General features: G+C 58.3%; 1 protein-coding gene across 4 annotated transcripts in view; it reads right to left on the bottom strand.

Annotated features, from left to right (window-relative positions):
- Positions 1 to 2,338: 2,338 nt before the first annotated feature.
- Positions 2,339 to 26,561, bottom strand: part of LOC112296721 (copine-2) — a 38,269-nt gene continuing 14,046 nt past the window's right edge. The window contains exons 4-16 of one of the 4 annotated variants that reach the window (XM_053917823.1): positions 25,820 to 25,894; positions 23,866 to 23,937; positions 22,752 to 22,835; positions 22,378 to 22,467; positions 21,321 to 21,419; positions 20,692 to 20,778; positions 19,280 to 19,339; positions 17,461 to 17,594; positions 16,584 to 16,638; positions 12,845 to 12,896; positions 11,335 to 11,573; positions 4,057 to 4,293; positions 2,339 to 2,759 (exon numbers count right to left, since the gene is read on the bottom strand). In XM_053917823.1, the coding sequence (XP_053773798.1) occupies positions 2,652 to 2,759; positions 4,057 to 4,293; positions 11,335 to 11,573; positions 12,845 to 12,896; positions 16,584 to 16,638; positions 17,461 to 17,594; positions 19,280 to 19,339; positions 20,692 to 20,778; positions 21,321 to 21,419; positions 22,378 to 22,467; positions 22,752 to 22,835; positions 23,866 to 23,937; positions 25,820 to 25,894 (1,392 nt within the window). In that variant the 3' untranslated portion in view covers positions 2,339 to 2,651. The remainder of the gene's footprint in view (positions 2,760 to 4,056; positions 4,294 to 11,334; positions 11,574 to 12,844; positions 12,897 to 16,583; positions 16,639 to 17,460; positions 17,595 to 19,279; positions 19,340 to 20,691; positions 20,779 to 21,320; positions 21,420 to 22,377; positions 22,468 to 22,751; positions 22,836 to 23,865; positions 23,938 to 25,819; positions 25,895 to 26,561) is intronic. The other 3 variants (XM_053917824.1, XM_053917825.1, XM_053917826.1) reach the window with 3 other exon arrangements.

Raw genomic sequence — 26,561 nt, 5'->3', positions numbered from 1 at the left:
TAGCTGGTGTCACACTGTGGGCTCTTGAATGCCTCCCGATAGCCAGCGACCTTTGGCGTGTCACCCACCTCGGTGGGGACAATGGAGAGCATGGAATTCAGAGCATCGCTTACGAGCAGGGATGCTGATGTGACTAGACCTAATGAGGTGGCTGGTGACCTGTTTATGTATGCTGCCCCGGCACCCGGGAGGAGAGACAGCTGGCTCTTCATATTCAGGGGGGTGGGGAGGGTGCCTGAGCCTTTGTCAGGAGCATTCTGTCCTGAAAGTTGAGCTCCTAACTAGGAGTGACACAGGCTTGTCCCGTGCACTTTTTTCAGCACCTCAAAGGTTCTTTCCTTCTGGCTGCCTCCTTTCCACCCGAGAGAGAAGCTTCATTTGTCGAAGATGTTTCCCCTGCTTCTCCCTGGGAATCAGCCTGGCCCCACCTCTGCGGATACACCGTAGTGGCTGTGAGCCTGGAGCCACACGTTTCCTTGCTGGGTCACTGGAGCAAGGTCCTGAAACACTCTGGGCCTGCTTCCTCCTCAGTCACTGAGAACAGTGACACCACCTTCCCAGTGAGGGTGAACGGGAATCCAGGGCGACCCCTGGCTGTGGGATCTGGCGCACACAGCACCCAGGGAGCAGCAGACACCCTCGTCAATACTGTTAGCATTGGCCTCCCCGAGTCCGGGTGGGGTGTCCAGAGCCTCCGTTAGTGGCGACGTATGGCAGGTTTGTCCGTCCCGCTGGCTCTCCTAGGTTGCGGCTACAACACCGACAGGATGAGGGTCAGCTCTGGTCGTCAGAGCGCCAACCAGCAGCTTGTTCTGTGTGCTTCCCTCTCAGCTAAATGTTAATTGCTCAGGCACAGGCGGTTCCTTGGCTCGGATGTCTAGCTGTGGGTATATGGCTCAGCTGTCATCTAAAGCCCCTCCAGAAAAACAAAAAGGAGACCTTTGTGTGATTTCCCAGAGGGCCTTGGGGAAGCAGGGCTCCAGGCAGTCCTGCAGCCCTCTCAGGAGAAGTGAAGGTGTCCCTGAAGGGTATTTCAGCTGACTTGTGGTGGCTACAGAATCAGCAGATGCGCTGAACACGTAAGATGGAAGGAAAAACCAACTTAGGATGACGATACCCCTCACTCACTTCCAGAGGATAAACACTGGCTCTTGAGGTCACCAGGCTCCCCTAGGTAGGAATCTGCCTGGTGCACCGTCCAGGCATAGCAAGCCACTAGTGAGAATTACCTGGGAGAAGAGGTCAGGGTGAGTGACTTCCCAGTTTGGGTAGAGAGGAAGGACAGACTCACCAGCTTGAGCAGAAGACACAGGGTTGGGGGAGGACGTTCGATGCAATGGAACAAGTGTGCGCTCTGGAGCCTGCCTCCGACAGACTCGATTAGCTTCTCTGCTTGTTTCCGCATCTCCCGAATGGTCATTGACGGGCTGTTGGAAGGGTTCATCAAGATTATGGCTATGAAGCACTTCAGCACGGAGCGGGAAACAGTGCTTAATACAAATGTCAGTTGTTACTGGTTATACACAAGCCTGTGGCCAAGGGGCTGCCTGGAGCTCCCTCGGGGGTGAGGGGTAGGATAAAGGAGGGAAAGATGTGTCATATGGAGGAGGGAGGGAACTGAGAGGACAGCTGGGGCTTCAGAGACTGGTCTCTTGGCTGATTTCATGGAGCTGGGCCTGAGCCCAGAGAGGGGCACGCAGTAGACACCAGTGGCTTCTTTCAGCAGGGACAGAAGCAGCCTTGTTAGCCTCCGAGGCCAGACAGCCTGCACACACTGCAGACCACAGGGCAGACCTGGAGAGGAGGCAGGTGGGTGGCAGCGACGGCTGTGTGCGTGTGAGGAAGGTTGGAACACAAGGGACAGAGCGTGGACCAAGAGGAAGAAGGGGCGGTGATCAGGTGGTATTGGCTGGGCCAGTGTGGGGATGGCAGAGGCATTGGTGTGGGCTCTGCGGGGGCAGGAAACCTACAGTCGCTGCCACCGAGGCCTGTGCATTCTGTTCACTCTCAAGCACTTACTGGGCCTGTGTGTTCACTGTGCCCAGTTCTGTGCCAGCTTAACAGGACGACTACTGTTCGTGTGCTGTGCAGGTCCCCAAGGGATGACACCAGCCTCACGGGCTTGCTTGGGGGAAGGACTTTTCGTGCTCATGTCCCAGCCCGTGAGCCCACGAGGTCCCAGCTGAGGAAGGAGCTGACGCAGATGCCAAGACCCCTTTGTTACCCAGAGTATAAAGATAGGACACAGTCACGGCACTGTAGGCAGCAGGAATCAGGCGCGGGCTACGGCACAGAGTGCACCAGAGACACGCTCCTCTCAGAGTCTGCAGCCAGTTACGATCGTAAAAATTTTATTCTCTTTAACAACAATAATTATTCCACGAAAATTATACAAAGTACATTCAATGATTGTGATTGGCGGGGAGAGGAGGAGAGGAAGCCAGTTTGGCCTGGAAGCATCGTTCGTCGACTCCAACAAAGGAAGCCCAGCTGGGCTGAGGAACTCGGGGGTGGAGGTCCGATTGTAAAAAATAAACATGTGGATCATTTAAAAAAAAAAAAAAAAAAAGCCACCCATAAGGAAGCAGGGTGAGCGTGCATGTTCCTGGGGGAGGGGCCCGCTGGCATGCTGCTGCTGCGGGGGCTGGCGCTCAGGCGGGCTCCGAGTGGGAGGGGGGCAGGTTTTTATGCTTGAAATACTGCACAACTTGTTGGGGCAGCTCTGCCAGCACAGCTTTGGCCAAGGTCTCTTTTGCAGCCTGCAGGGTGGAGGGTGGGGTTTAGAGAGGAGAGAATATGGGTTACTGAACAGAAGTTGTGAGGGGCACCGTTCCCAGAGAGCTGCTCCTGGAGGTGTCCCTGGATGACAGCGTCAGCCTGAAACTGACCCCCGCCCTGTACCCTGTCCCTGTCCAGGTCTGAAAGCTGCTGTTAGCAGTACCGTCGTCCTTTAGGCTAAGTGTAACTGTTACCGTGAGCACTTGGGATGCCCGAGAGTAACATTTTAGGAAGGGTTTGTCTGTGGGGGGCTTTCCGGGACAAGAGCCGTAGGGAGGCAAGCTGCACAGCCCACTCATCTGGCAGGCATGTCCTGAGCACCTTCTCGGCTGGTGTAAACAAGCTGCGACTGTCTGGTTCACCGCCGAGCCCAGCCACAGGCCGGGCGTGGGGAGGTGCACGGTCAACGGCGGCATGAACGGAGGGTGGTCCGTGCCCAGCATTTGTCCTCAGCTACTGCTCCAGAGGAAGGAACTGAACCATCTCAGGCAAACCAGAGGGGACTGGCTACAAAACCGTGGTCAGTTCTTGTTGGGACTTGCTGAGCTAGAGCACCTGGAAGGGCCCTTATGGCTGAGAGAACTGGGGCCCAAAGAGGTCAAGGACTTGTCCAAGGCCACACAGTGTGCCTCTAGTCAAAGAAAAGGCCCCAGGCTCACAGTACAGGGCTGGCATTTGAGAGGCTGTGCTCCCTCCGGGACTCTTCATGGGCCCAGTCACCAGGGCGGCAGCCAGGAAGCCAGCCACAACCTCTTGAGCAGACTCGGGGTCCCCTGCACGTAGGAGCAGTTACCTGCAGGAGCCAGTCCTTCCTGCAGAGGCCCTTAGGGAGAGGAGGCCATCCTAGGATGGTCCTGGCTTTCTACCCGTGAAGTGAAGGGGCTGGGTGAGATGTGATTATGAGGAAAGCCTGTCTCACCTCTAGGCCTTTGCTCTCATCCCTCTGTCCCCTGAAAACCTTGGCCTGACAGATACCTGACTTCTGGTCAGCTAGAGGGCTGGTGTTCTGGGAACCCCTGCCTGGAGCCTCCATCTGGATTGGGCACCGCCTCTGTGTCCCATCAGCTTGCTGGAGCAAGTGCTCACCCTGTCACATGGTCTTGTCTGGGGCAGGGCCTGGCAGGGCTCTGGGCACGGAGAAGGCCCTCAGGAAGAGCGCAATGGGGCTGAGCGCAGTGGAGCCTAGCACTGCGGACAATCCCAAGACCTTCATCCTTGGTTACTATTACGGCTCTTGGGGTCCTGTAAGGTCACCTCCCCAGCCCGGGCCACACTCACGCTGCGGAACTCTCGAAAGGGCACGAACTGCACAATGTCTCGGGCCGCCTCCTCCCCAGTGTGGGAGCGCAGCATGCGGCTGTCCCCGTCCAGGAACTCCATGGCAGCGAAGTCGGCGTTGCCCACACCCACGATAATGATGGACATGGGCAGCTTGGAAGCCTGCACCACGGCGTGCCGTGTCTCCTCCATGTCACTGATGACACCATCCGTGATGATGAGGAGGATGAAGTATTGCTGCAGGGAGGAGGTCAGCGGGCACTCAGCAGGGCCCTGAGGCCCCTGGTCCCCCTCCCCACTTCTTCCTACTCCAACCCCTTAAGCCCTGTGACCCTGGGAGGAAAGGGACTCCTTTCCCAGCTGTAGCCAAATCCCAGCCACCTCCCACAGCACCCCGGCCCCTGGGTACACCTTGACGCAGCCTCAGCCAGAGCAGAAACTGCCCTGGCCCTCCCGCCCTGCATGTCATCTCCGACTGCCCAGCCGAGAGCCTGGGACTTAAGACCTGGCACTGCCAGTCCCTGCACTGTGGGTCTCTGACTTACTCTCTGCGCCTCAGCTCCTTCATCTGCAAGTGGCAGTGGTGTGTCCCCCGAGCACCCCAAAGAACATGCCTGCCCGGTGGCAGCGGCTCATTCGCTAATGGATAGCTGCATTCCTAGCAGGCCGGCTGGTGGCCGGTGAGCAAGACCACGCTGGCTGAGAGATCGCAGACAGAGGAGGCCCCCTGTCCCTGCTCATCCCACAAGCACAACTGCACTGAGACGCCTCGCGGGAGTTCAGCAGGTCACCGGGGCCAGTGCTTCTGGGGCTGCGGGACTCTGGGAAGCAGACGCGGGTCACACAACAGACGACACAGCATCGCATCTGGGAAGGGGGTGTTTTGCAGCGGCCTTTATTCTACACGCTGTGCCTAGGCGGCAGTCTCGGCTTGGGCCGGTGCGTCTGTACCGCCTCCACCGTTCGCTAACCTCGTTATTAGCACAGAGAGAAGGCAGGAAGCTCAGAGCTTCAGGGACGACACTCTCCAGCTGGACCTGAATACCATCGTGCAGTTTCTTATGTATTTACTTTTATTGTCACTCTCCATGGCAAGGGATAATGATTCACTTACAGTGGGTCAGAAAGTTTCTGTATCAAATGATTTAAGTAAAAAAAAAAAAACTGAATAATTAGCGTGGGTACTAAGTGGCTATAGTCTGGACTTCGAAGGCGGGGGTGAGTGGAGTTCAGGAAAGCCCGCCAGGTGGCCTGTGGGCGGAGGCCCTGGGGCTCCAGCTGGCTGGGACCTTGTTTGCAACTCAGCTCTGCCCTTAGTGCCCTCTGGCCCCTTTTCAGGGGAACTCAGTTCCCCCCATCCTTGATTAGAAAAGCTCTGGTGCCCCTCATATTCTCTGTGTAGAGCTTTCGCCTTCTGCTCCGACCCTTCTGGTTTTCAGGAGAGAAAATGGGGGCCCAGACCAGTCAAGGTCATGGAGGGCAGGCTCAAGTCAGCCCACGTGCCAGCATATGGCTACCTTCTCACCTGTTCGCTCCCTGAGGGACCTACAGAGGATGCAAATTCAGCCCCTGAGGGTGCCTGGCTGTCCTGCCTGTCCCCCAAGCACAAACTGTGGAAGGAAGGAGGGGGGTGAGTCACATGGAGGCACGGACCCCACGATCCTAACCCTTCTCCTGGCAGCAGTAGGCTGGCTCCTGCACTGTGCCTTTAAGAGATCAATCCCTTGGCTGGGGATACCTGTTGCTATGGAGATGGCAGCCTGAATCCCTGCAGTGGAGGGCTGCTGCTGCCAGCCCCCCATCCCTGGGGTTGGTGGGGACTCAAGGCCCTCATCCCTACATAGCTCACCATCATCCCAGCACCCCTCCCCTAAGTGGGGTGCTTCCATCCCACCAGAAATACTCCAGAGCACCCAGGCTGGCAGGAAGGAAGGCACTGAGAGGCCTGGCAATGAGGAAGGGAATGGGTGGGACTGGCCTCCAAGCCCCTCCCAGCCCAGATGGTCTCCTCCAGGCCCTCTTGACTCTCCCCATTCCATCAGCCACATCTCCACACTGCAGTGCGCAGGCCTGGGGCCCCCTCAGAGCCCCGGTGCCTTCTTCCCAGGGCGGGGGGTGCAGACAGGGCCTGAGTTGCTGCAGGACCGTGGGCTCCAACTAACAGGGTGACAAAGTCTCTGTTGGCACACAGTGACCACACAGGCCCTCCTTGTCACCCTCACCCTGTGATTCTCCTTTCAGAGATGACGGGCTGAGCCTGGGTAGGTGATTTGCTTCAGGCCTCCTGCCCCGGGATAGCCCAGTCTTGATTCTAAACCAAGCCTAGCTGACTCCAAAGTTGGCGCTCTCTCCACAGTGTTCTCCTCTGCTGCAGTCGTCTCTCCCGTAGTGGGGCCTGCACCCTCTCACCCAGCACCCCAGGGTCAGGAGACCAGAATGTCCAGGATGGCAGCCCAGGGCAAGGTCCAGAGCCACGGCACCGGACTTGAACCCTCGCTCCTGTGTGCCAACCAGCTAGCCACAGTGCCCCCACTCATGGTTTGGCTTCAGCTCGGGGTCATCAGCCTTGGCAATGGAAGTGCAGCTGACAAGTCCTGGGCTCCTTGCCCACGGTGGCACAGAACCAGGGTTGTCCAGGAGCCCCTGAGGTTCATTACAACCCCAGGGGTCCACAGCCCCATCCCCAAGACCATTCGGAAGGGACCTGGGAGGGAGTCGTGGAAGGGGAGAATGTAGGGCGGAATTGGGCAGTAGGGGGTGTGACGGGGCCCAGCTGCCCCACGGACAGGCCTGTACTCTGCCTCAAGATTCCCCGCCTCCACGTGAGCCCTTCCTGGTTTACTTCCTTCTGCCCTGCATCCCCTGCCCAGCCACAGCTCCAGGCCCCACCTGAGCATCTCACCCTCCATCAACCCCCCGCAGACGGAAGGCTCTCCCCAGTGCTCAGCTCTGCTTCTGCTGCCAGCATTGCCCGTGGGGAGGGCTCCTCCTCGGGACAGTCCCCTCCCCAAGCCCCCACCCTGAGTGCTCCTCAGCGTAGCCCCTTGCACCCTCTTCTCCATCTCATGGGCCTGGCACCCCGTCTGCGCTCCAGAAACGTAAGGCATCCCTGTCAGGTCAAACCCCAAACCCAGACTCCCAACACGTTTCAAGGATCGCCTTGCACCTTTTGCCTTGACCAGAGAGTCTTCAGCTTTCTGAGACTCTAAAATAGCCATTTTAATGTTGTGATTTGATTTCTGTGAAACTGACTTGATCAAAACAGTTCCAGGCAGAGTCTGGGGAGGCCGCACTCACTCACTCCCTGGCTCATTTCTGAGAAGTCAGTTGCTGAAGACCCTGGGAGCAGGAGCGGAAGGCAGATCCCCAGGGTCCCGGCTGCTTCCCAGCTTCCCCTCCACTGGAACACCAGACATCTAAGGGGCCAGCTGGGAATGCGCCATGACAAAAGGCCTGAGTTTTGTGGGCCAGAGCAGAGGGAAAGATGAAGGCCCCATGATAGGAGCCACCTGGCGCCACCAGAACTTCCTAATGCCCTTCAGTGGTTCCCCTGCCCTCAAGAGAACATCCAGATTCCTCACTGGCTACCACGGCCCTGTGGGAGCTGGCTCGCCTTTCAACCTCGCCTACCCCCAGCTCAGCCCGCTTACAGCACGCTCTTTCCTTCACTTAGGTCCACACACCATGCCTCCAGGCCTTTGCAGATGCTGTTCCCTCTGCCTGGCATGATCCACACACATGCACACACGCATGGTCACACGTGCACGTGCACGCACCCAGCCTTTGCAAGGCTGACTCTGAAGCATCCTCCGAGGCTCAGCTTGACCATCCCTTTCCCAAGAAGCCCTCCCAGAGCCGTCCGTCTGGGTGAGGGGCCACCTTTATGATGCTGCACTTCCGTCATCACAGCTTTAATCGCAGCCCAGCTGCTGCTTCCTGGCCTGGCTCCCCACTAGACTGCAGGCTCTGGAGGACAGAGGCCTCATCCCGCGCATCACAGCCCCCCCCCACCCCGGTGCCGCACGGAAATATTCTCAGCAAAGATGTGGTGTGTGAATGAATGGAGAGTAGAGCCCTGCCTAGAGAGATGCTTCCTACCACCTGCTCTGTGTTTCCTGCCCGTGGGCGTGCGTGCATGCGCAGATGTCTGGGACCGGGAGGGTGAGGCCACGCCGAGTGCTCCCCCCAGAGCAGCTGCATAAAAGCATCCGTTAATCCACCAATCATTTTCTTCTGCCTTGGGCCTGAATGTACTTAGCATCACCAAGTGCTGGCCCAAGAGGGGTCCCCAGAAGATGCAGCCGCCCACATTCATCGAACGCTTCGTGCATCAGGCACTGTGCTGAGTGGTTGAATCCTCACCATGCTTCTCTTAGGCAAGGTGTTCCATCGCCCGCACCGTTCGGGTGAGGAAACAGGCTCAGAGAGCTTAAGCAACTGGCCGTGGGTCACACAGCCATGACGTGGCAGAGCTGGGGTTTGACCCAGGTTTCTGGGGCCTAGAGCTTGGGGTTGAACCACCGGACAGCCCACTTCCTCCGCATCTGGTGCAAGGTGAGACGTGGGAGAGTACAGGCAGGAAGCAGAGACCCGTTGGTATCTGTTCTTGGACCTCGTGTAAGCGGGGATGACAGAGACTCCCTGGTCCCACTCCTGATGCTGGGAGATGGCCCAAGCTGGGGTGGGAGTGACAGGAGGAAGCTGTCTTCCCCAGGTTGGGAGGACCAGGTCTCAAAAACATGGCTGGGGTGTTGAGAGGATTAGGACTGGTCAGGATTCGGACTTGCTCAGAGAAAGGGCCACCATCTTCCCCCTGGGGATCCTCAGCAGTCCCCCAGAACACAAAGACTCCTTCCGGGGCTTGCCCAGGGCCCAGGCACCCTGCACACCAAGGATCCAGCAGGCGGGGCCCACATCTCCTCAGGAAGCAGTCTCCCGCCCAGTCCTGCCAGGTCAAAGGGCTGGGGAGGGACACTGGCTTCATTCCTGCTCCTGCCTCCTGTTTTTCCCCAGGAATGCAGGTCTTTTTTCCATTGCTTTGAAAGCTGGCTCAGGGGATAACAGACTGGGAGGGACAGTGGCCTGGCTGGCTGCAGGCGTCCTAACAATTCCAGCCAAACCCCCAGGAATTTTATAAAAAGCCACTCCCAGGCCTTTCTCAGACAGTGTCCCATTCAGGCTGCCCCAGACGCTCACAGCACCCCTGGGGCTTCCCTTGTCTCCTTGCATGAAGGAAATAGATAGGCTCAGAGCTGGGAGGGGGCTTGTCCCAGGCCCTCAGCTGCCACCACAGGGCAGGGACTAGAGCAGATCATGTCCCTGCAACAAGAAGGACCAGGGCCGCCTTTCACCACAGCTGACCCTCACACACAGACTTCCCTCCGGCCTGTCCCTGGCCTCTGCTGGGCGGGCCTTATCCGGGAACTTGCTTCTCCACACCACCCCTTCGAAGCAGATCCTGTTAGTGTTCTGTCTGTACACACAATGCAACTGAGGCTCAGAGAAGTCAAGTGACTTCCCCACGTCACACAGTGAGGAAGGGGTAAGGGTGGGATTCAAACTCTGGGAGCCTGACCCCAGGGTCCCCTTCCCCACAGGACCTCTGCTGCCTCCCCACGACCAGACCATGTCCTGCTGTCCTGCCCTCTGCAGGCCGGCCCCGGTGTCCTCTCTCATAATCTCCCCCCTCCTATCTTTCCTGCCACCTGCCAACTGCCAACGTCCACCTCTCTAGTGGCCAAGTAGAGATGCCAGCTCCTCTGGGCAGTCCCAATGGGACCCGGTCCCTTTCCATTTGGGAGAGGCCCTGGCTGAGTCACTCCTCCCACCTCCCCGCACAATGCACAGCCCACAGTGGGGGCGGGTCTAGTCTGTCCCGTCCTCGACATGATGAGTGCTGCCCTGGAACTCGTCAGTTCCAGCAAGGGGTGATGGTGACCACACAGACATGGGCCAGCCCACGGGGCCAAGAGTCCAGTGGGGAGACGCACAGTAGACAGGGAGGCGCAGGGTGTGTGAGGGAGATGTTGGTGCCATGGCCAGACTCCAGGCGGGATCACACAAAGCAGGCAGATGGGGGGTGGGGGGCGGTCAAGGAAGGCTGCCAGCGAGGTGGGGTGGGGGGGCAGTGGCATTTGAGGGGACATTGAGGGACGGGACGGAGCCATCCTGGCAGGCCAGGGAAGAACCTCCAGGTGGGGGGATGGCAGGGTGAAGGCCCTGTGCAGGGAGCACACTCGGTATGTTTGAGGGACAGAAGGGGGTCTCTGAGGAAGGGAGAGGCCAGCGAGTGCTATGGAATGGATACTAGGGGCAAGAGCGGTGAGGAGCGGCTGTGTTGGGCAGTGGGGGGCGATGGTGCCCATGGCAACAGGGAGGCAGGTGAACTCAGGAGGGTGTTCCGGAGGAAGGGTGAAAGGGCAGTGCAGGAGGGACTCCGGCACTCCTGCAGTAACCCCTTCCTTCCAGAGGAGGGGGAACCCGAAGATGGGCAGGGCCTCATGGAAGAGTGCTGGGTCAGATGGGAATCTGACAGTCTCCTCAGTCCCAGTGCAGGTCCCACTCCCCCACCCTCCAGGGCTCCTGCCTGGGAAGTGCTGGGAAGTATACTCCAATGGGACCAGGCCCCCTTCCCTTGGGGAGACTCATATTGCAGAGTCAGGGCAGCTGCTGGTGTTTGGTGGGGGGAGGTGGGCATGGTGACCCCTCAGTGACCCTCAACACTAGCATCAGGCCTGGGGCTGGACAGCAGGAGAGGACCAGGGCTGCAGATGTCCAGGACATGGCGTTTACCGAATATTCCAGATGCACGCAGCAGCCCTGGCAGCCCCGGGCCAGACAGTTCCACAGCCCTCAGCGTGAGGCAGGGGCTGCACTGTTGGAACTAGTGGTTCAGAGGGTCAGCCTTAGAGCTGCAGGGCCCGGCCTCCTGGCTCCCACGTGCACCCTCTGCCCTGGGGAGGCACCTCCCCTGGATCACCGCCCCGTTTCCTACCACATGTGAATGGAACTGCTGAGTATCCCTCAGCTCTATGCCCCAACAGGCCAGGACTAATCAGGCTTGGTCCAACCCCCCTATCATACCTGCAGGTAGACTGAGCCAGAGAGGCATCTAGGATTTTAGAACAAAGGAAGGCATAAGAGCCAGCTAGCCAGCCCCGTGGAGGCAGGCTGGGTAGGAAGGATGTGCCTCAGTCTGGCCCTCCCTTGTGACAGGCAGGGAGGGCCCAGCCAGGGCCACCCCATCCTGCAGGTCCACACTGGTGGCTGCCTACTCACCGTGGCTGTCGGCTGCTGCGTGGCCTGGGCCGCAAACCGGGCCACGTGGTTGATGATGGGAGAGAAATTGGTGGGACCGTAGAAGCGGATGTGGGGCAAGCAAGCTGAGTATGCCTGGGCGATGCCATCCACGCCTGCCTCGGAGACAAGAGTCGAGATCAGCCTGGTCCTCCCGGACCCGTGCCCGCTGCCAACAAGCGTCATTTCAGGCTCACCCCAAACGCCCCTGCCAGAAGCTCCTGCAGTGCAGAGCCAGGGTGGTGAAGAGCCCTGAATACAGAGTCAGACAGACCTGAGTTCAAATCTTGCCTTTCAACGTCTTAGCTGTGGGGTCTGCAGCAGATTTAATCTTTCTGAGCCTGTTTCCTTGTCTGCTCATAGGTCTGATAATCTACTTCTGGGCAGGTGGCGGGAAGGGGTCCTGCAGTGACACTTCAGGGCCTCAGGAAGCCACCTGGAGTCCATTCTGGACACGCTATGGCTTTTGCTCAGGCTTGTTCGGGGGACTAAGATGCTGGCACAGCCCCTGCACACAGTAGGTGCTCTGTTAACAGCTGCCATTCTGAGCCTAAGAATATCCGCCTGCCCTTTGGTCCTCTCCAGAAGGCCTGTGGCCGGAAACGAGGTTGACTAACGTGAACTTGGACAAACATCTCTGGAGACCTGCTCCAAACCCGGCATGATTCCCCAGCAGGCGTGCAGGGTCACATTTCTTGCCAACAGATGGCTTCTGAGTCACAGCATCGTCCCCAAGTCGGCGCCTTGATGCATTTCCCAAGTGCAAACCAGGCCCAGCTCTGAGGGTCCCCGAGGAAGGTGGACTGCTCACCCAAGCCAAAGCCTCTGCTGAAAGGTCCCATGGTGGCAGGGACCACCCTCTTCCACATCCACCTGGAGCCCCTTTCCTCTTCCAACACTTTCTTAACCGACTCTTAGAAGCTTGGAAATCCTCTAAGGCTTTTTTGAGTAGGAGGGGGAACAGAGACCACGCCCATGGCCTGCCCCTTCCGCCTCCCCTCCCCCAGGCACCCTCAACCCTTGGATGCCACAGCTCTCAGTCAAAGGCAGAGCGGGGCGGGGCAGGGCGGGGCCCTCCCTGCAGAGCAGGTAGAAGTGAGAGGCAGGTGTGCCATTTTCTACTCTTGCCTCCTCCTACACAGGGCTTGCTGCTAATGCTTCCCTTAATTCTCACCTGACCACAGTGATGTGAGCTAAGCAGGTGTCACATCTCCCTAGGGCAGGTGAGAAAGCAAAGGCTCAGAGAGGTGCAGTGATCTACCCAAGGTCACACAGCGGGGGGGGGGGGGGGGGGGGGGGAAGGGCAGCAGCTAGCCTGGAATGCAGGACCGCCTGACTCCAACCTCCAACTCTTCCCCTAGCTGTTGTGCTGAGGAAGCATGAGGAGGAGGGGAGAGGAGAAAGGTACGGAAACCTGTACTCTGACCTCCCTCCACCCAGGGAGTTGGCCTGGTGCAAACCCAGGGCAGGTGCAGGTATGCCTGACACTCACCTGAGCAGAAGGGGTTAGTGGGGTTGAAGTTGATGGCAAACTCGTGGGAGACCTGAAATGCAGAGAAAACGCTCAGCCGGCAGCCTCCTGGCCCAAACCTGCTCCCAGGCCACCCACCTGCCAGGCCCAGGCTCCCTCTGGGGGCACCTGGCTCTTTACTCATACCCCCCCAAGGTCAGGGCTATAGATACCCCCACATCCGCTTGTACCTCCACTGCTGGGTCTGACCCATGCAGAGGACCAACCGAGAGCCTTCCACATCAGCCCACTCTGTCCTGCAGGATCAGGGCTGCCTGCGGCTCCTCGCCCCACTGCGAGAGTCCCTGAGCGGGACAGAGATGCCCCTTGGTCACCAGGTCTCACTGTGGTTGGGGCTGTAACTGGAGTTCCCTTCATCAAAGGCTGCCCTGCACAATCCTGGACACCACTGGACCCACGACAGTCTGGGGACACACAGACCAATAACTAAACTCCATTCAGGGCTGCAAGTAGGACGAGGGTAGAGAACCTGGGGCCTCAGGAGAGGATAGAGCTCAGCTGGGGGACCTCCCCACCCCACCCCTCTCACAGCCAAACTCCCCACTCAGCCCCCTTGTCTACCACAGGCCATGCCCCATGTTCGTGCTTTGCAAGCATTCCCTCACTCCTTCCTCACAATAGCCAATGGGGGAAGGCCTGTTATTACCCCATTTTTTAGATGATGAAACAGACACAGAACATACCAGAATGTTCCCAAGATCTCACATTTACTGAAGGGCAGAGCTGGGACTAGAACCGAGTTCAGGCTGCCTCCTGAGCTCAGGTTCCGTGAACCCACTACCCTCAGAAGGCGTTCCTGCCCCCAAGGGTTTTAAGTCAGGAGGGTGAAGAGGCCCAGGTCACGGAAGAGCTTCAGTCTGGGCTCCAATAATCCCAGATTGACAGATGCTTTAGCTGTGAGCCACCGTACTGGAGGTGCTGGGAGGCCAGTGTCCCTGTCCCACAAATAAACAAACCGAGGCCCAGAGAGGGGGGCCCAGGTGCCAAGCCCATGCAGCAGAACGGTCCAGGGACCCAGGTCCCTCATGCTTCAAGACGGGGTTGGGCCCCAGACCTTGGGGAGCCCTCCTGGGCCAAGAGGGGAGGGACTGGGCTCGGGGAGCTCCCCTAGTGCTGCCCTGTGGGTGGCAGCTGGCCCAAGGAGAAGACAACCTCCTTGTTCTAGGGAATGGGCGGCTCTGCTCTTTGTTCCTTCAGCCCTAAGTGCCTGGCATGGAGCCAGTCTCCTGATGCCCATCTTGGGCCCTGCCCCTGCCCAGGGGCCCCCTTCACCCTGTCCCCAGTCTGGGCTCCAGGTGTAGGGGACTGGAGGTCCTTGTTGCCGTGGCAACTTCATGAGCCTCTGTAGAGATTTAGAGGGGGTCTTGTACAGAGGGGGCTGAGAAAGGAAAATGGTTGCCAGGGAAACAGGCCTCCTGTGGGCCAATCATTTCCTGCAAAATCAGATTTTAGGAGATTCTAGAGGCCAAGAGGGAAAAACCCCCTCCCGATAGGGATAGATTACTATTTCCCTTTCTCGGCCACCCAGCCTCTTCATTCCCCGCTACTGTCCCCTCTTTGGGGAGGTTCTGGCCTGGGCTCAAGTGCGGGGGGCCGTGGGGGGCCACCCTCCACCCCACAGCCTTTCAGGTTACCTACTCCAGCAGCCCCATTTCACAGGTGGTAAAACTGAGGTTCAGAGAGGGTCAAGGAATGCCTCAGTCACATGGGCGAGCCACAGCAGAGCCAGGTGCAGATCTGGGGGACAGGCAGTATCCAGGGCAGAGCTGAACTGAGGCCCCAGGGGCAGGCAGCTGGTCCCAGGGTCCTTCAGGCTCCTTCCAGCTTCCCACCCTCAGAGAACCAACACCTCTGGCTGCTCAGGCTGCTGGGCCCTAAATTCACTGTGAACAGACATGCATACCAAGTGCATGCCAGGAGCAAGAGACGGCAAGAAGAAAGCCAGGTGGCCTCCCTGCGCACCGAGTCCCAGAAGGAGACAATAACCAAGCCACCCCCCCTCTGCCCCCCGCCCCTGACACCGAAGTGACCAGAGTTCTGTGTGGACCGTGCTTGGCAGGCCCGGGGGTGGGGTGGGGGGTGACCCCTCCCTGAGAAGCAGTGTGGGAGGTGAGTGAAAGGGAGCAACAGGCTGGAGGAAGGCCATGTGCAAAGGCCCTGGGGTGGGAAGGAAGGAAAGAAGGATCCAGTGGCTGGCACAAGGCAAGTTAGACTGAGAGGCAGGGAGGGGCTGGGAGGGGCCAGGCCAGGCCTGGGAGGTGGCACCAAGTTATCTATCCTCTCCCAGCCTGGTTCCTGCATCCCTCCAGGCACCGCTGGGCACTCCAGCCTGGCCAAGCTCCAGTCTCCCCAGAGTTGCCCTGTGACATTTTCAAGGAGGCTTTTGCGCAAGAGAACATCTCACTGAACCAGAGTTCTTTGAAAGCTGGCTGGTGTCCTAGCAACAGGCCCCTGCTGGGCCTGCCAGCACCAGCCCTCCCTGCCCGCTCTAGCTGTGGCACCATTTTGGTCCTGCAGGACCCTGCCCCCTACCACATAACGGCCTGCAGGTCCCACAGCCACTCTGAAATTCTAGGTTGAAACTCACCCTCCCTGGGGAGGCTGGGAGGGGAATGCTCACTCTGGAAATGGCATGCAGCACAGCACGGCAGACAAGAGGGGGCGCTAGCTGAGACAGGCACGCAGGGTGAGGAGCCCCTGTGTCCACTCCCCCAGGCTTCTCATGGGAGAGGCAGCTGATTGAAACTAAACTTCAGAGTCCATCTGCCCAGTTGGAACCAAGACCCCTGTTGTAAACATGACCTTGGACAGGTCACTTGAACCTCTGTCCTTTCACCTGTAAAATGGACATCATCCCTGCTCTCCATCCCTCCATCCTGCCAACCCTGACCCCAGCCAGTCCCACCTGGCAGCCAGGGTGGGCCTTCAAAAATACCAGCTGGATTCTGACTCTCCAAGGGGACGGTGCAGTGGCCCCCATTGCTCTTCAATGTGCGTTCGAGTCCCTGCATGGCATGCCCCCTACCCCTCTAGGATCTTCCCATTGCGCCCACCTTCCTTCTGTCTCTCCAACTGGCCCTGCTTCCTCTGCCTCCCAGACTTTGCACAGGCTGTTCTCTCTACCACACTCCCTGCCCCATCGACACCCCCAGTCACTCTGTGAATTCCTACTTTCCCTTCCCCTCTTGGCTGATGCTATGCCTCCTCCAGGAAGCCTTCCCTGATATTCCCAGGCTGGGGTGGAGCTGTCCTCTGGCCCATGCTGCCCCATCTCAGCCCTGATGACCCTGCCTGTTGTGTTTAGGGTTGCCAGACAGAATATAGATATCCAGTTAAATTTGAACTTCAGAGAAACAATGGATATTTTAGTGTAAGTATATTCCAGACAATACTTAGGACATACTTATACTTAAAAATGTGCTCATATGAAATTCAGTGGGTGTCCTGTATTTTTATTTGCTAAACCTGGTATCTTCCTTGTCTTCCCCACCTGACGTGGGTTCTGGGGGCTGGAACCCGGTGCCCAAGTCCTGCTCCGTGTTAAAGCTCCAGTGCCAGCGTGGGGTTCGGCTTGAGAAATGAGTGTGGGTTTGGGAAAAGCTCAGAGAAGCTCAGCACCAGACCCTTCCAAAGCAGATCTTGGAGAGACACACACACAAAGCCCATCCTGGCCAAGAAGAAACAGTCTGGCTTCACTCACCTTCCAGTCCGGGGGTAACTGGGCCCCGAACCCTAAAGCTGGAAACATCTTATCACTAACAAGAGGGAGGAGAAAAACCACAGTGAGACAGCTGGACAGGGGCCTCCAGCCACCCACACTCACCCTTCCCAAGCTCCCCACCCAGGGCTGCCCCCTCCGTCCGCACACCCCCAGGGACAAAGAAAAAGCTTTACTACCACCCCCGGGAAAGCTCTGTTCAAATGCCCTACTGACCCCAAACCCACCTCTGGGCACCCGGTGTGGCCTGAGCCCCCCTACACTTGTGGCAGACACAGAGCTTCTAACCAGCAGGTCTGGGGCCAGCTTCCAGATCCTTCCCAAACTGGGACCCCATGCAGCCACCAAACCAGTCACAATGGTAGTGACAGGTACTGGCTGGCTTGAGCTTCCTTTTAGGGCTGGGAAAAATTCTCCTAAACTGGTTGGCATTCAAGGCCCTTCATCACCTAGCCCTGGAACCCAGTCTCATCTCCTTCCACCTGCCCTACCCTCCCTCCCACCGTATTCCCCCAGCCCTGGCCATCGGCCATTTGCTGTCCCCAAACATACAGGGCACCTTGACACTCCAACTTCAATCCTGTGTGTCCACCCCATCTTGAAATACCTCTCAATCTGTCTCCCGTGGCAAACTCCTACTCATCCTCTAGGGCCTAATTCGAATGGCCCCTTCTCTCTGTGGGTTTCCCTGATTCCCCAGGGTCCCTCTCTTTGCTGCTGCCATAGCGCCTGCCTCATACGTGAACTGGTCTCTTGAAACTCCAGTGATTTCTTCCCCATCTTCCCCTCTCACATAGAAACGCCCTGAAGCAGACACCATGCCTCAGCTGAGTTGGCTGGAGCCCCTCCCCAGGCTCACCTGTCATAGTCCTGAATGATCTGCCCGACGGCCCAGATGGCCGACAGGTACTCGTTGGTGCCCATGGGGTTGATATAGTGCAAAGAGGAGGGGTCAAGGGGATTCCCGTTGGAGGCTGTGAAGTCTATCCCAACCTGTAGGGTGGGGGAGAAAGACGGCTCAGTGTGGCCAGAGACCCCAGCACCCTCCTTCACCCACAGGGAGCAGAGGCTGCTGGGACGGCATCAGCCCTCTGGCTGCAATGCCCCCCGGGGCTCGCTGTGTCCTGAGCATAAATGTGTTACCCAGATGTGATACGGAGCCAACTCACAGCCCCAAATTCCTTTCCCCCTCATCGTCCCTATCCACACACTCATCTGTTCCCATTTCCAGGCCTTTATTCATGAGGTCCCATCTACCTAAGAGCAGACAGGCCATCTGTCTCCCTAGGGAACTCTCCTCCGTCCTGCAGGCCCGATTCAGGTGCTGCCTTCCCAGACACCTTGCCCCCACCCCGAGCCAACTCCTCCTCACCCCTCTGACCCCCAAGGGACCTGGGGGCCTGGGGCTGCTAGGTAGGGCAGTGCCCACCTTCCCAGTCCGACCAGATGCTCACGGTAGGCAAGATGCACACTGCCGAGGGGCCAGGGCTGGGACCAGGGCACCAGGCAGGTGCGCCACAGGGACTGGGGCTGACAGTGGCCAGGGACCTGGCTCTTCCTGTTCTCAGCCTGGAGAGAACCGCAGCCCAGACTCTGGAGGGTTAGGAGGCCAGGGGGAAGAGAGGGCCACCTCAGAACTCAGTGGCTGTGGGGTGGGCCAGCTCCCTGAGGTCAGGGTGGCATGCCTTAATCTTGGAGAGAGCCCTGCAGGACCAGAGCCTAGAGTCTGGCACACAGGAGGTGATCCCTCTGCTGAATGAACACGTGCATGCAGGGGGAACAGGACGGTCTAGCCTCTCTGTGAGACAGAGGCAGTGGTGACCCATGTGTCAGAGGTCAGCAGGGCCAAGCCCTGGGCCCCATAGAGTCCTGCAGCTGAGCGCCAGATCTTGTGGGTCTAGAGGTGGCTGGCGCCGGGGAGCTGTGAGGCAAGGTGGGGAGGTGGGCAGAGCATGGGACCCCAGCAGGTCCCCTGGGCCTGAGGCTTCCCTTGGGGTGAGGAACAGGAGACGAGATGACTGGGACAGATGTCTGCTGGGCACACGCGCCAGGCCACCGGCAGAGGAACAAGCCCTCCTTTCGGCCGTCCCCACTGAGGTCTGCTCCGTGTGGGTACTGTGGGACACGCCGAGGTCAGAGCCACACATAACAAGCCCACCCCTCGGGCTCTCACAGCCCAAGGTGTAGGACAAGTGGGGTGAGTGGAAAATACTTAAGATAATTTCAGAGTGGCAACTGCTCCAGAAATAATCAAATCGGATAGGTGACAGGGAGAACAGGAGGCATTGGGAAAGAGCTTCCCGACAAGGCGACCTCTATGGCCCTGCCGGCAGGAAGGCAGGGCGGCAGCCGCCAGAAGGTTCCAGGGAAGAGTGTTTGAGGCAGAAGGAAGAGCAAATGCCAAGGCTTAAGAAAGAGCAGAGTTTGGTTTGTGAGGAGAACAGTGCGGATTGGTGTGGAAGGAGATGAGTGAGCAAGATGTGGGGGAGCAGATGAGGCAGGGAGGCCTGTGGCCAGGGAGGAGGAAGCTGGCTTTTTCCTTCTGAAGGCCTGTAGCTAGTGAACCCAGTGCTGGGCAGCTGAGCCCCACCTGCCCCTGCCAGACACACCCTCCCTCTGGCTCCAGTCCCGGCCCAAACCCTCAGGGAGGATCCTCACTGGGGCGGGGAGCGCCTTACGGTGAACATGAGCTGGCAGCCTCCCAGGATGTAGTCCAGGAAGGAGTAGTCCCGGTTTATCTGCAAGGAGGCAAGGAAGCGGGAAGTCAGTGGGTCCCCACCCTGCCCCGAGGGCCAGCACCCCACTTGGTCACACTCTCCACAGAGGACCTTCGGGGCACTGTTGCTCTGTACCCTGAAAACTTAGCAGGGTCGAAGAGACCAAAAAAGGCAGATGACAGAATCGGATCTGATTAAAACAAAACCCCAACCTCTCTAAAACAAAACGCTCACAGAATGGTTCCCCATGGGTGGGACCTCCACACACAGATACAGACAGACTGGTGATGATGGCAGGCGGGGTCCCAGGACCCAGCATGGATGACACCTACCAATCAATCACAGGAGAACAGACTTCTCAAGTTCTCAAGGTCTCATTCCGGCGTGAGCCTCTCTAGCTCTTACCAACCCCCACCTTATAGGGGAAGACCTCCACCTCCAGCCCGAGGCCTTCCCCTACAAATTAATAAAACTGCTAAACCTTGTTTTGCTGCTCTTTGCCCCCTTTTGGCAAAGGATGCTGGCCTTCCCCTTCTGGGAGAGTTATAAGGGTGTCTTTCAGCATAAGTGCGTTTAAGTACACAATAAGAAACAAAAGTGACGGGGAGGAGGAGGGGCTGATGACAAAAATGTAGGATGACAGGCAACAAAAATCATGAAAGGGGGGATGTGAGTGACAGAAGTTTCAGGAACAGGGACCCCAAACCTGATGCCACAAGCTGACAGCCGGTCACATGGCATTTCTGTGTTGCGGCGACCTCCCCAGTGAATGTTCCTGTAAACCCCTGCTCCCCGGCACCGCCCCCAGACCAGGACAAGGTGGGGGCTGGGGCTCACACAGAACCAGCAAGCCCCTCACTGTCCTGGCCCGGGGTGCCCTCTTTAACACTCTCCAATTCCAAAAGACACCTGGCTACCAGACAGCCAGGGCACCTGGCCCCTGACCTCAGCCCAGCCACTGCTGGAGTGAACTTCATCGCCTTTCTGAGCCTCAGGGACCCCAGCTATGCCATGGGAGCCACAGTTACCTGAGCCCTCACTGATGTCACTGCCAGAAGACAAGATGCCCTGGCCCCTCAGGTGCCAAATATATAATGGGCAAGCTGCCTGTATGGGAAGCAGCAACTCCCTACAGTTACCCTCCCACTAGGAGGGGCTCTGCAAGGTCATCTCATGTCCTCCATGACCTCCACCCAGGGGCGTGATATGAGACTAATCCTCACTGACAGCCCCATTCTACAGGTGAGGAAACTGAGGCCCACACAGATGAAGCTCTGAGGCCACCAAGCCAGGACCAGGATTGGTGGAACCAGAACTAGAACCCAGGCCTTGCTGGCCCTGCCCTGTGCCTCCCCTACTCTCCACTGGCTCACCTTACAGGATCGTAGGATAATAATGCCCGAGTTTTTATAGTTCTTCTTTTTCCTCTGCTTCTTGGGGTTGATACACTCGAACTCCAGCTGGGCAACATGGGAGGAGAAAGAGAAGCTCATCTCAGGGTCTGCATGAGGACTGGTGCTCCCCTGGACTCCAGAATCCTCTCCATAGCATTGACTAGGGGCAGCATGCCTCCTCCAGGAAGCCTTCCTGGATGTCCATACCCAGAAATGGGTCCTGCCACCCAGGCTCACACCAAGCCGTGGCTCTCCAAGGTAGGAGAAGCTGCATCTATCCCCAACCCCGAGACAACACATCATGTCATGTCCACTCATGAACACAGAACTGTCACCTGGGCATGGTGTCTTAGGGTGAGCTGCATAGACCCTCCTGAGTGCTCACTATATATCACCTTTACCTGTATCATCTCATTTAAATCCCACTCTCCTCCTCCACCTACATTCAACAGATGGGGAAACTGAGGCTCAGAGAGACTGGATATCCCGCTCAAGTTCACAAAGCCAGAGAAATGAAATCTGAGCCCCAATCTGCCTGATTCAAAAACCTGTGCCCCTCCCCTGTTCCCTGTTGAGGTCCTGGGGTCACACACACGCGCCAGTCTTACCGGGACACCATCCCGAGCCTCGTACATCTGTGACACCGACGTCTGGAACTCGCCGATGAAGTCATGGCCCCCATCGTTGTCATAGTCGTAGCACATGACCTGGGGTGGGGCCAGTGAGGTCACCCTAGAGCTGCCAGGCAAGGAGGAGCTCTCCAGCCCATCAGCTCTCTGAGCAAACCCCCATCTGCTTCTGGTGGTGCTGCCTCTGTCTCCCCCGAACACCTGCCTCACTGGCCCGGGATGATGCTGTTAGCTCCTGAACCGCCTGCAGGAAACCTTCCCTCATTGCTGGAAAGTGTGCCACCCAGCAATGGTGGCCGTACCATTGGGCGCAGGAAGCTCAATTCCTCTCACACGGTCACTGGGCTCCTTATCTGTCTTGGGCAGTGGCCCACTGGGCTTCATGGGCCATGGCCTGTAGCCCTCCCTAGACTTTCCCCCCTAAGATGGGTACATAAAAACCCTAGTTCCATATGCTCTCTAACTTAGCTGCCACGACACTCATAGGAGGAAGGCAGGGGTTACTGTACCCATTCTGCTGACAGGTAGACTGAAGCCCTAAGAGGGAAGCACTTGCCCAAAGTCTCACGGTGGCAGTAGGGGACACAGACCTAGACCCCAGGTTTCCTGGGACCCTGTCTGGGGAACTTGGCCTGGCCTAGCTGCCTCGCCCCACCCCACCTGCTACCAGGACACACCCCTGAGGACTGAGGGCATCTGGAGGTGAGTAATCTTTGTCCCCAGCACAGCAACACTCGGTTTTTCCCGGGGTTTCCACATCCATCATCCCACCTGGCAGCACTGCAGGCCTCAGGGAGACCGGGACAGCCACTCTGCTTTACAGAAGGGGCTCACAAAGCTGGCCTCCCTTCCTAGGTCACTCAGGCAGTCAGGCAGACCAGGGACGAGGACCCTGGTCTCCTACCCTCCCCCCGGATGGGGTCTCTTTCCACCTTAATAAGAAAGAGCTTTGCCAGGGCCCCCCCACCGGAAGCCTGGGGTGGACAGGAAGGCTGAGCGGGCAGGGTGGGGAGCAGGGCCTCCAGGGCCCCCTTACCTGGATGGGCTTCTCCATGTCCCCATCACACAGGGACACCAATGGCACAGTGAATGGTTTCCACACAGGGTCCAGCGTGTACTTGATCACCTGCAGGACAGTGAGGGGCAAGGGCAATCTCAGGCCCTCCCTGGGCAGCAGTACGCTGGGATCAGGTCAGCCCAGTGGGGACAGGGAGTGGCAAGATGGAGAGACCCACGGCCCCACTTCTGAGGACAGAAGCGTGCATCCCTGTGGCAGGGGGAAATGGGTCCTTTAGGGGCCATCACGCGTTTCACTCCATGGCTGTGACTGCACAGCCCCATCCTGAGCTGTTGGGGAGGCTTGACTGCCGAACAACTGGCTGACAGACCCCCAGGCCCCCGCACACCCACCTCAGTCCTGTGGACCAGCATCCACTTGCCATCATGTCCTGGCTTATAAAACTCGAGAAACGGGTCTGACTTCCCGAAGAGGTCCTGGGGGAGCAGGAGGATGGAGGTGAAGGAGGCACAAAGCCAGACTCAGATGGGTGGGAGGTGCAGTCCACAGCCTCCCCAACCCCGTGTCGGGGCGGGAGCCGTGGGCAGAGCCAGCCTGGCTCCTCTCCCCTTAGCTGCTGCAGGACTCAGCGAGCAGCCGGGAGCAGCTGCGCCCCCTGGAACCAGCTGCCCCCCCCCCGGAGAAACTGCCCCAGCCTGGGGTTACCGCAACGTGGACCCCGAGACCCTGAGGCCTGGAGCCTGCAGGAGGACAGTGCCAGCACCTTAGACCAGACAGGACTTCAAAAGGATGACTGTGCCCAGGGCGGGAGGAGGCCTCCAGCAGGATAGGGGAGCCTAACTTATTTTAGCAGGAATCTGAAAAAATGGCAATTCTCCTGAGCACCTTACAGAAGGGATACGATGTCCTTTAAAAATCTGTTTAAGTTTAAAAACAGTGACACTAAAGAATCTATAACTAAGTGGGGAGACAGAGAATAAGTAACTAAATAAATAATGTCTATAGGGTAGTAATTAGTATTAAGGAGACAAATAAAGCAGGAGGGGTGGGAAAGCAGGGAAAAGAACACTGCAGGCTGAGGGAACAGCACGTGCAAAGGTCCTGAGGCAGGAGGGTGCCTGGTGCAATCCTGGGACAAGGAGGAGGCTGATTTGGCTGAAGCAGAATCAAGGGTGGGGACAGTGAAAGGCGCGAAGTCAGGGGACCTGGGGGTGTGACACAGCCCGTAGGTTACTGCATTTACACGAAGTGAGACAGGGAGTCCCAAGGAGTGGGTCTTGACAAGGAGCCATGTCTTGAATACTTCTAAGTGATGGGAAACTCACTACCTCACTGGTGAGAAGACCCTAATTTGGGGTGGCCGGGACAGCCCTTGTGCTATGAGCTTGTCCTTGGTGGGGGGTGAGGACAGTGGTGGTCAGAAGTTCCAAGGCTAAGCCACACAACCCTGGAGTCGGGGAGGGACACTGCTTCCTGGAGGAGAACCCCGTCTTCTGCCCAGCTCACCTTCTTGTCCAACTTCCTGCCCGCCAGACTCAGTGTGATGACCCGGTTGTCGGACAGCTCCTGGGCGGCAACCTGTGGGGCCAGGGGAATGGGAGGGGTCGGACACGCTCTTTAGATTCCCCAGGTCCCTGCCACGCCAAGGGGGCCCAGGGGGCCTAGGAGCCCATTCTCCAGGGTTGGGAGGGACTAGGGAGGGACGGGATAGTGCCAGGTGACCTTGGAGAAGACTCTTGTCTTCCCCAAACTTCAGTTTCCATTTTCTGAAAAATGGGGTAACCCATCCGGATATGAGCAATCAAAAAGTGACCCCATGTGGCTCAAGAGAAGGGGGGAGAGGAAATAAAGCAGGGACTAGACATGAGGGGTGGTCGTGAGCCCTGGGGAGAGGTTCTGGGCCAGGGAGCAGCCTGGCAGGCCCGTGCAGGCCCCCACTGCAGACCCGGAGAGCACAGCCACCTCCAAACACCAAGGTATCAGAACTTCCAGCAACTTCACTGTGCAGCTAGGGAAACAGGCCCAGGGCAGGGACGGAAGCCACCTGAGCTCCCTCTGCTGCCTCATCAACTCACACTGTCATCTGTCCTCCATGCCTTCCCCATCGGCCACACAGCCCCCCGGCTCCAGCCAGCCAGTGATGGACCAGCTGGGTCACCCTGGAACTGCCATCTGCCCTCTCCAGGCCTTTCTCTCTCCCTGTCCCCAAAGAGTGGCAGGGGAGGTCCTCTGGCCCACAGCAACACAGTGGGCTGCGTCCTCTCCTGGCTAGGGCTTCCCCTCCCCCACACCTCTAGGCTGGCCTCACCGAACACGATATTGGACCCCCAGAACCACAGACACGCTGATGCCTGTCTGCCCATCCTCTCTCCAGCCGAGACATGCGCAACAACGCTGTGGGTGGGACCTACCGTTGCACCCATGTCACAGAGGAAAGAACTGAGGCCTAGGGTGGGGCAGGTGGAAATGCTAGGGGTAATGGCCTATCAGGCTGGGTGGGGGCCATCTGCGTTGGCTTCCAGGGGGAGGGGAGCTGGCTTATGAAGGCCAGGTGATGGGGTGGTTCTGAACCCCAAGAGGTGGGGCAGGTTGGGAGAGGACATTCCAGGTGGCAGAACGGTGGCTAAAGGCCTAGGGCATGTGCAAAATGTGCTAAGAATTCAGTTGGCCTTGAACCTAGGGCGTGTACAGGAAGGGATAAAACAGCTGGGGCAGGAAAGCCAGGTGGGGACTGCAGGCTCCCTCACAGCCTGGACAGCGAGGCTCCAGGGAGCCAGGAAGGTTCGGGAGCAGGGGAGGGACACCGTTTGAACACACACCGCTTGGGCGCTCCTCCCTCCAGTGAGGCCAGTGCCCCAAATCACCCAGGCTGTGAAGGGGGATAATCTAGCAGGGAATCTCACTAGCTGAACCACCCCAGGGAACCTCCTCCCTGGGCTTCCGTGCCCTCACCTGCACACCTGGGTTTCTCAGTTCTCGGAACCTGAGGACCGAGGAGCTCACCGGCGCAAAGGGGTGTTCTGTGCATCTTAAGAATCACTGAGCACCGCCAAGAATCACTGCGCATCTCGGCAATCAGTGCACATCGCAGCACCACGGCGCACTGCAGCGCGGCCGGCTCTGATGGGCCAGCGCTGCTGAAAGACCCCCCACGGAGGACAGGCAGGGGCCAGTGCGCGAAGGGCACGCTGGGAGGGCTCTGGCCTCCAGAGACAAGTAGGAACGCACCTGCTCCAGGAGTAAGAGGAGGTGGGGTTCGCTAACAATCCCCTACCCCCAGCTTGGCAGCCCCCAATGCATCCTATGTGGAGCCAGGCGCCGGTTGCTAAGAGACCTGTTGCTAAGTTGTAAGTTGGGTCTTTTTACTCCAAACAAAGCTGGTGATTATCTGCCAGGGAAGGGCCCATTGATGGGGGAGGGCAACGGGCAGAAGCAGAGGGGGTGCAGAGGCGGGCAGTACCGTAATCAAGCCCTTCCCTGCCGGCTTGTCATTCATCAGCAGCAGAGGCCGAGTGATCTTCTTGCTGGAGACGATCTGAGGGGAGAGCAGCTCCATGAGGGTGGGAACGGAGGAAAAAGGTTCCAGAGACATCACCTACAGCATGCTTCTCCATGCCAGGCGCGGGCTAAGCCTCCCCCTGCCTGATCCCTGGGGAGGCAGACAGCTGCTGTTGCTAACCCCACTGGGCGCCTGCCGAGAGGAAGCCCAGAGAGGTCCCACCGCTGGAACACAGCCCCAGCTGTCCCGCTCCCACTGACCTGGCTGCCCCCAGGGAAAGGCTCTTGCAGGGCTCACATCCTGGGGACAGCTGTAGGGAGTTTGGCCCCTAACAGCCTCCCCCAGAGCCATCCACAGACCCCACCCTCCTCTGAGGGAGAGGCTCAGACCCTGAGTTCCCTGCGTACTTTCACTGATCTGCATAGGAAATACATTCACAGGCTTCAGTGATCAATACAACACAGAAAGGAAGAGTGGGCCGCACGGCAGTGTCGCCTTCCCACCATGTCTGTACGCCCCATTCCCACAGCAGTCATGGGCTGGCTGGTCCTCTGTTTCTTGGGGGAAACGCCAGCGTTTCTTTGTGCCCATAGGAGCATGTTCCCACTCCCCCTCTGCTGATCTTTCTCTCAGTCCCCTCTCTGTCCTTCTCCACCTTCTCTGGGCCACTGGGGACACAGCACTCGGCTCCCCTGTCCTCTCT

Source organism: Desmodus rotundus, unplaced genomic scaffold, assembly GCF_022682495.2.
Source record: "Desmodus rotundus isolate HL8 unplaced genomic scaffold, HLdesRot8A.1 manual_scaffold_324, whole genome shotgun sequence".
NCBI lineage: Eukaryota > Metazoa > Chordata > Mammalia > Chiroptera > Phyllostomidae > Desmodus > Desmodus rotundus.
This window is presented reverse-complemented; position numbering and strand designations above follow the sequence as displayed.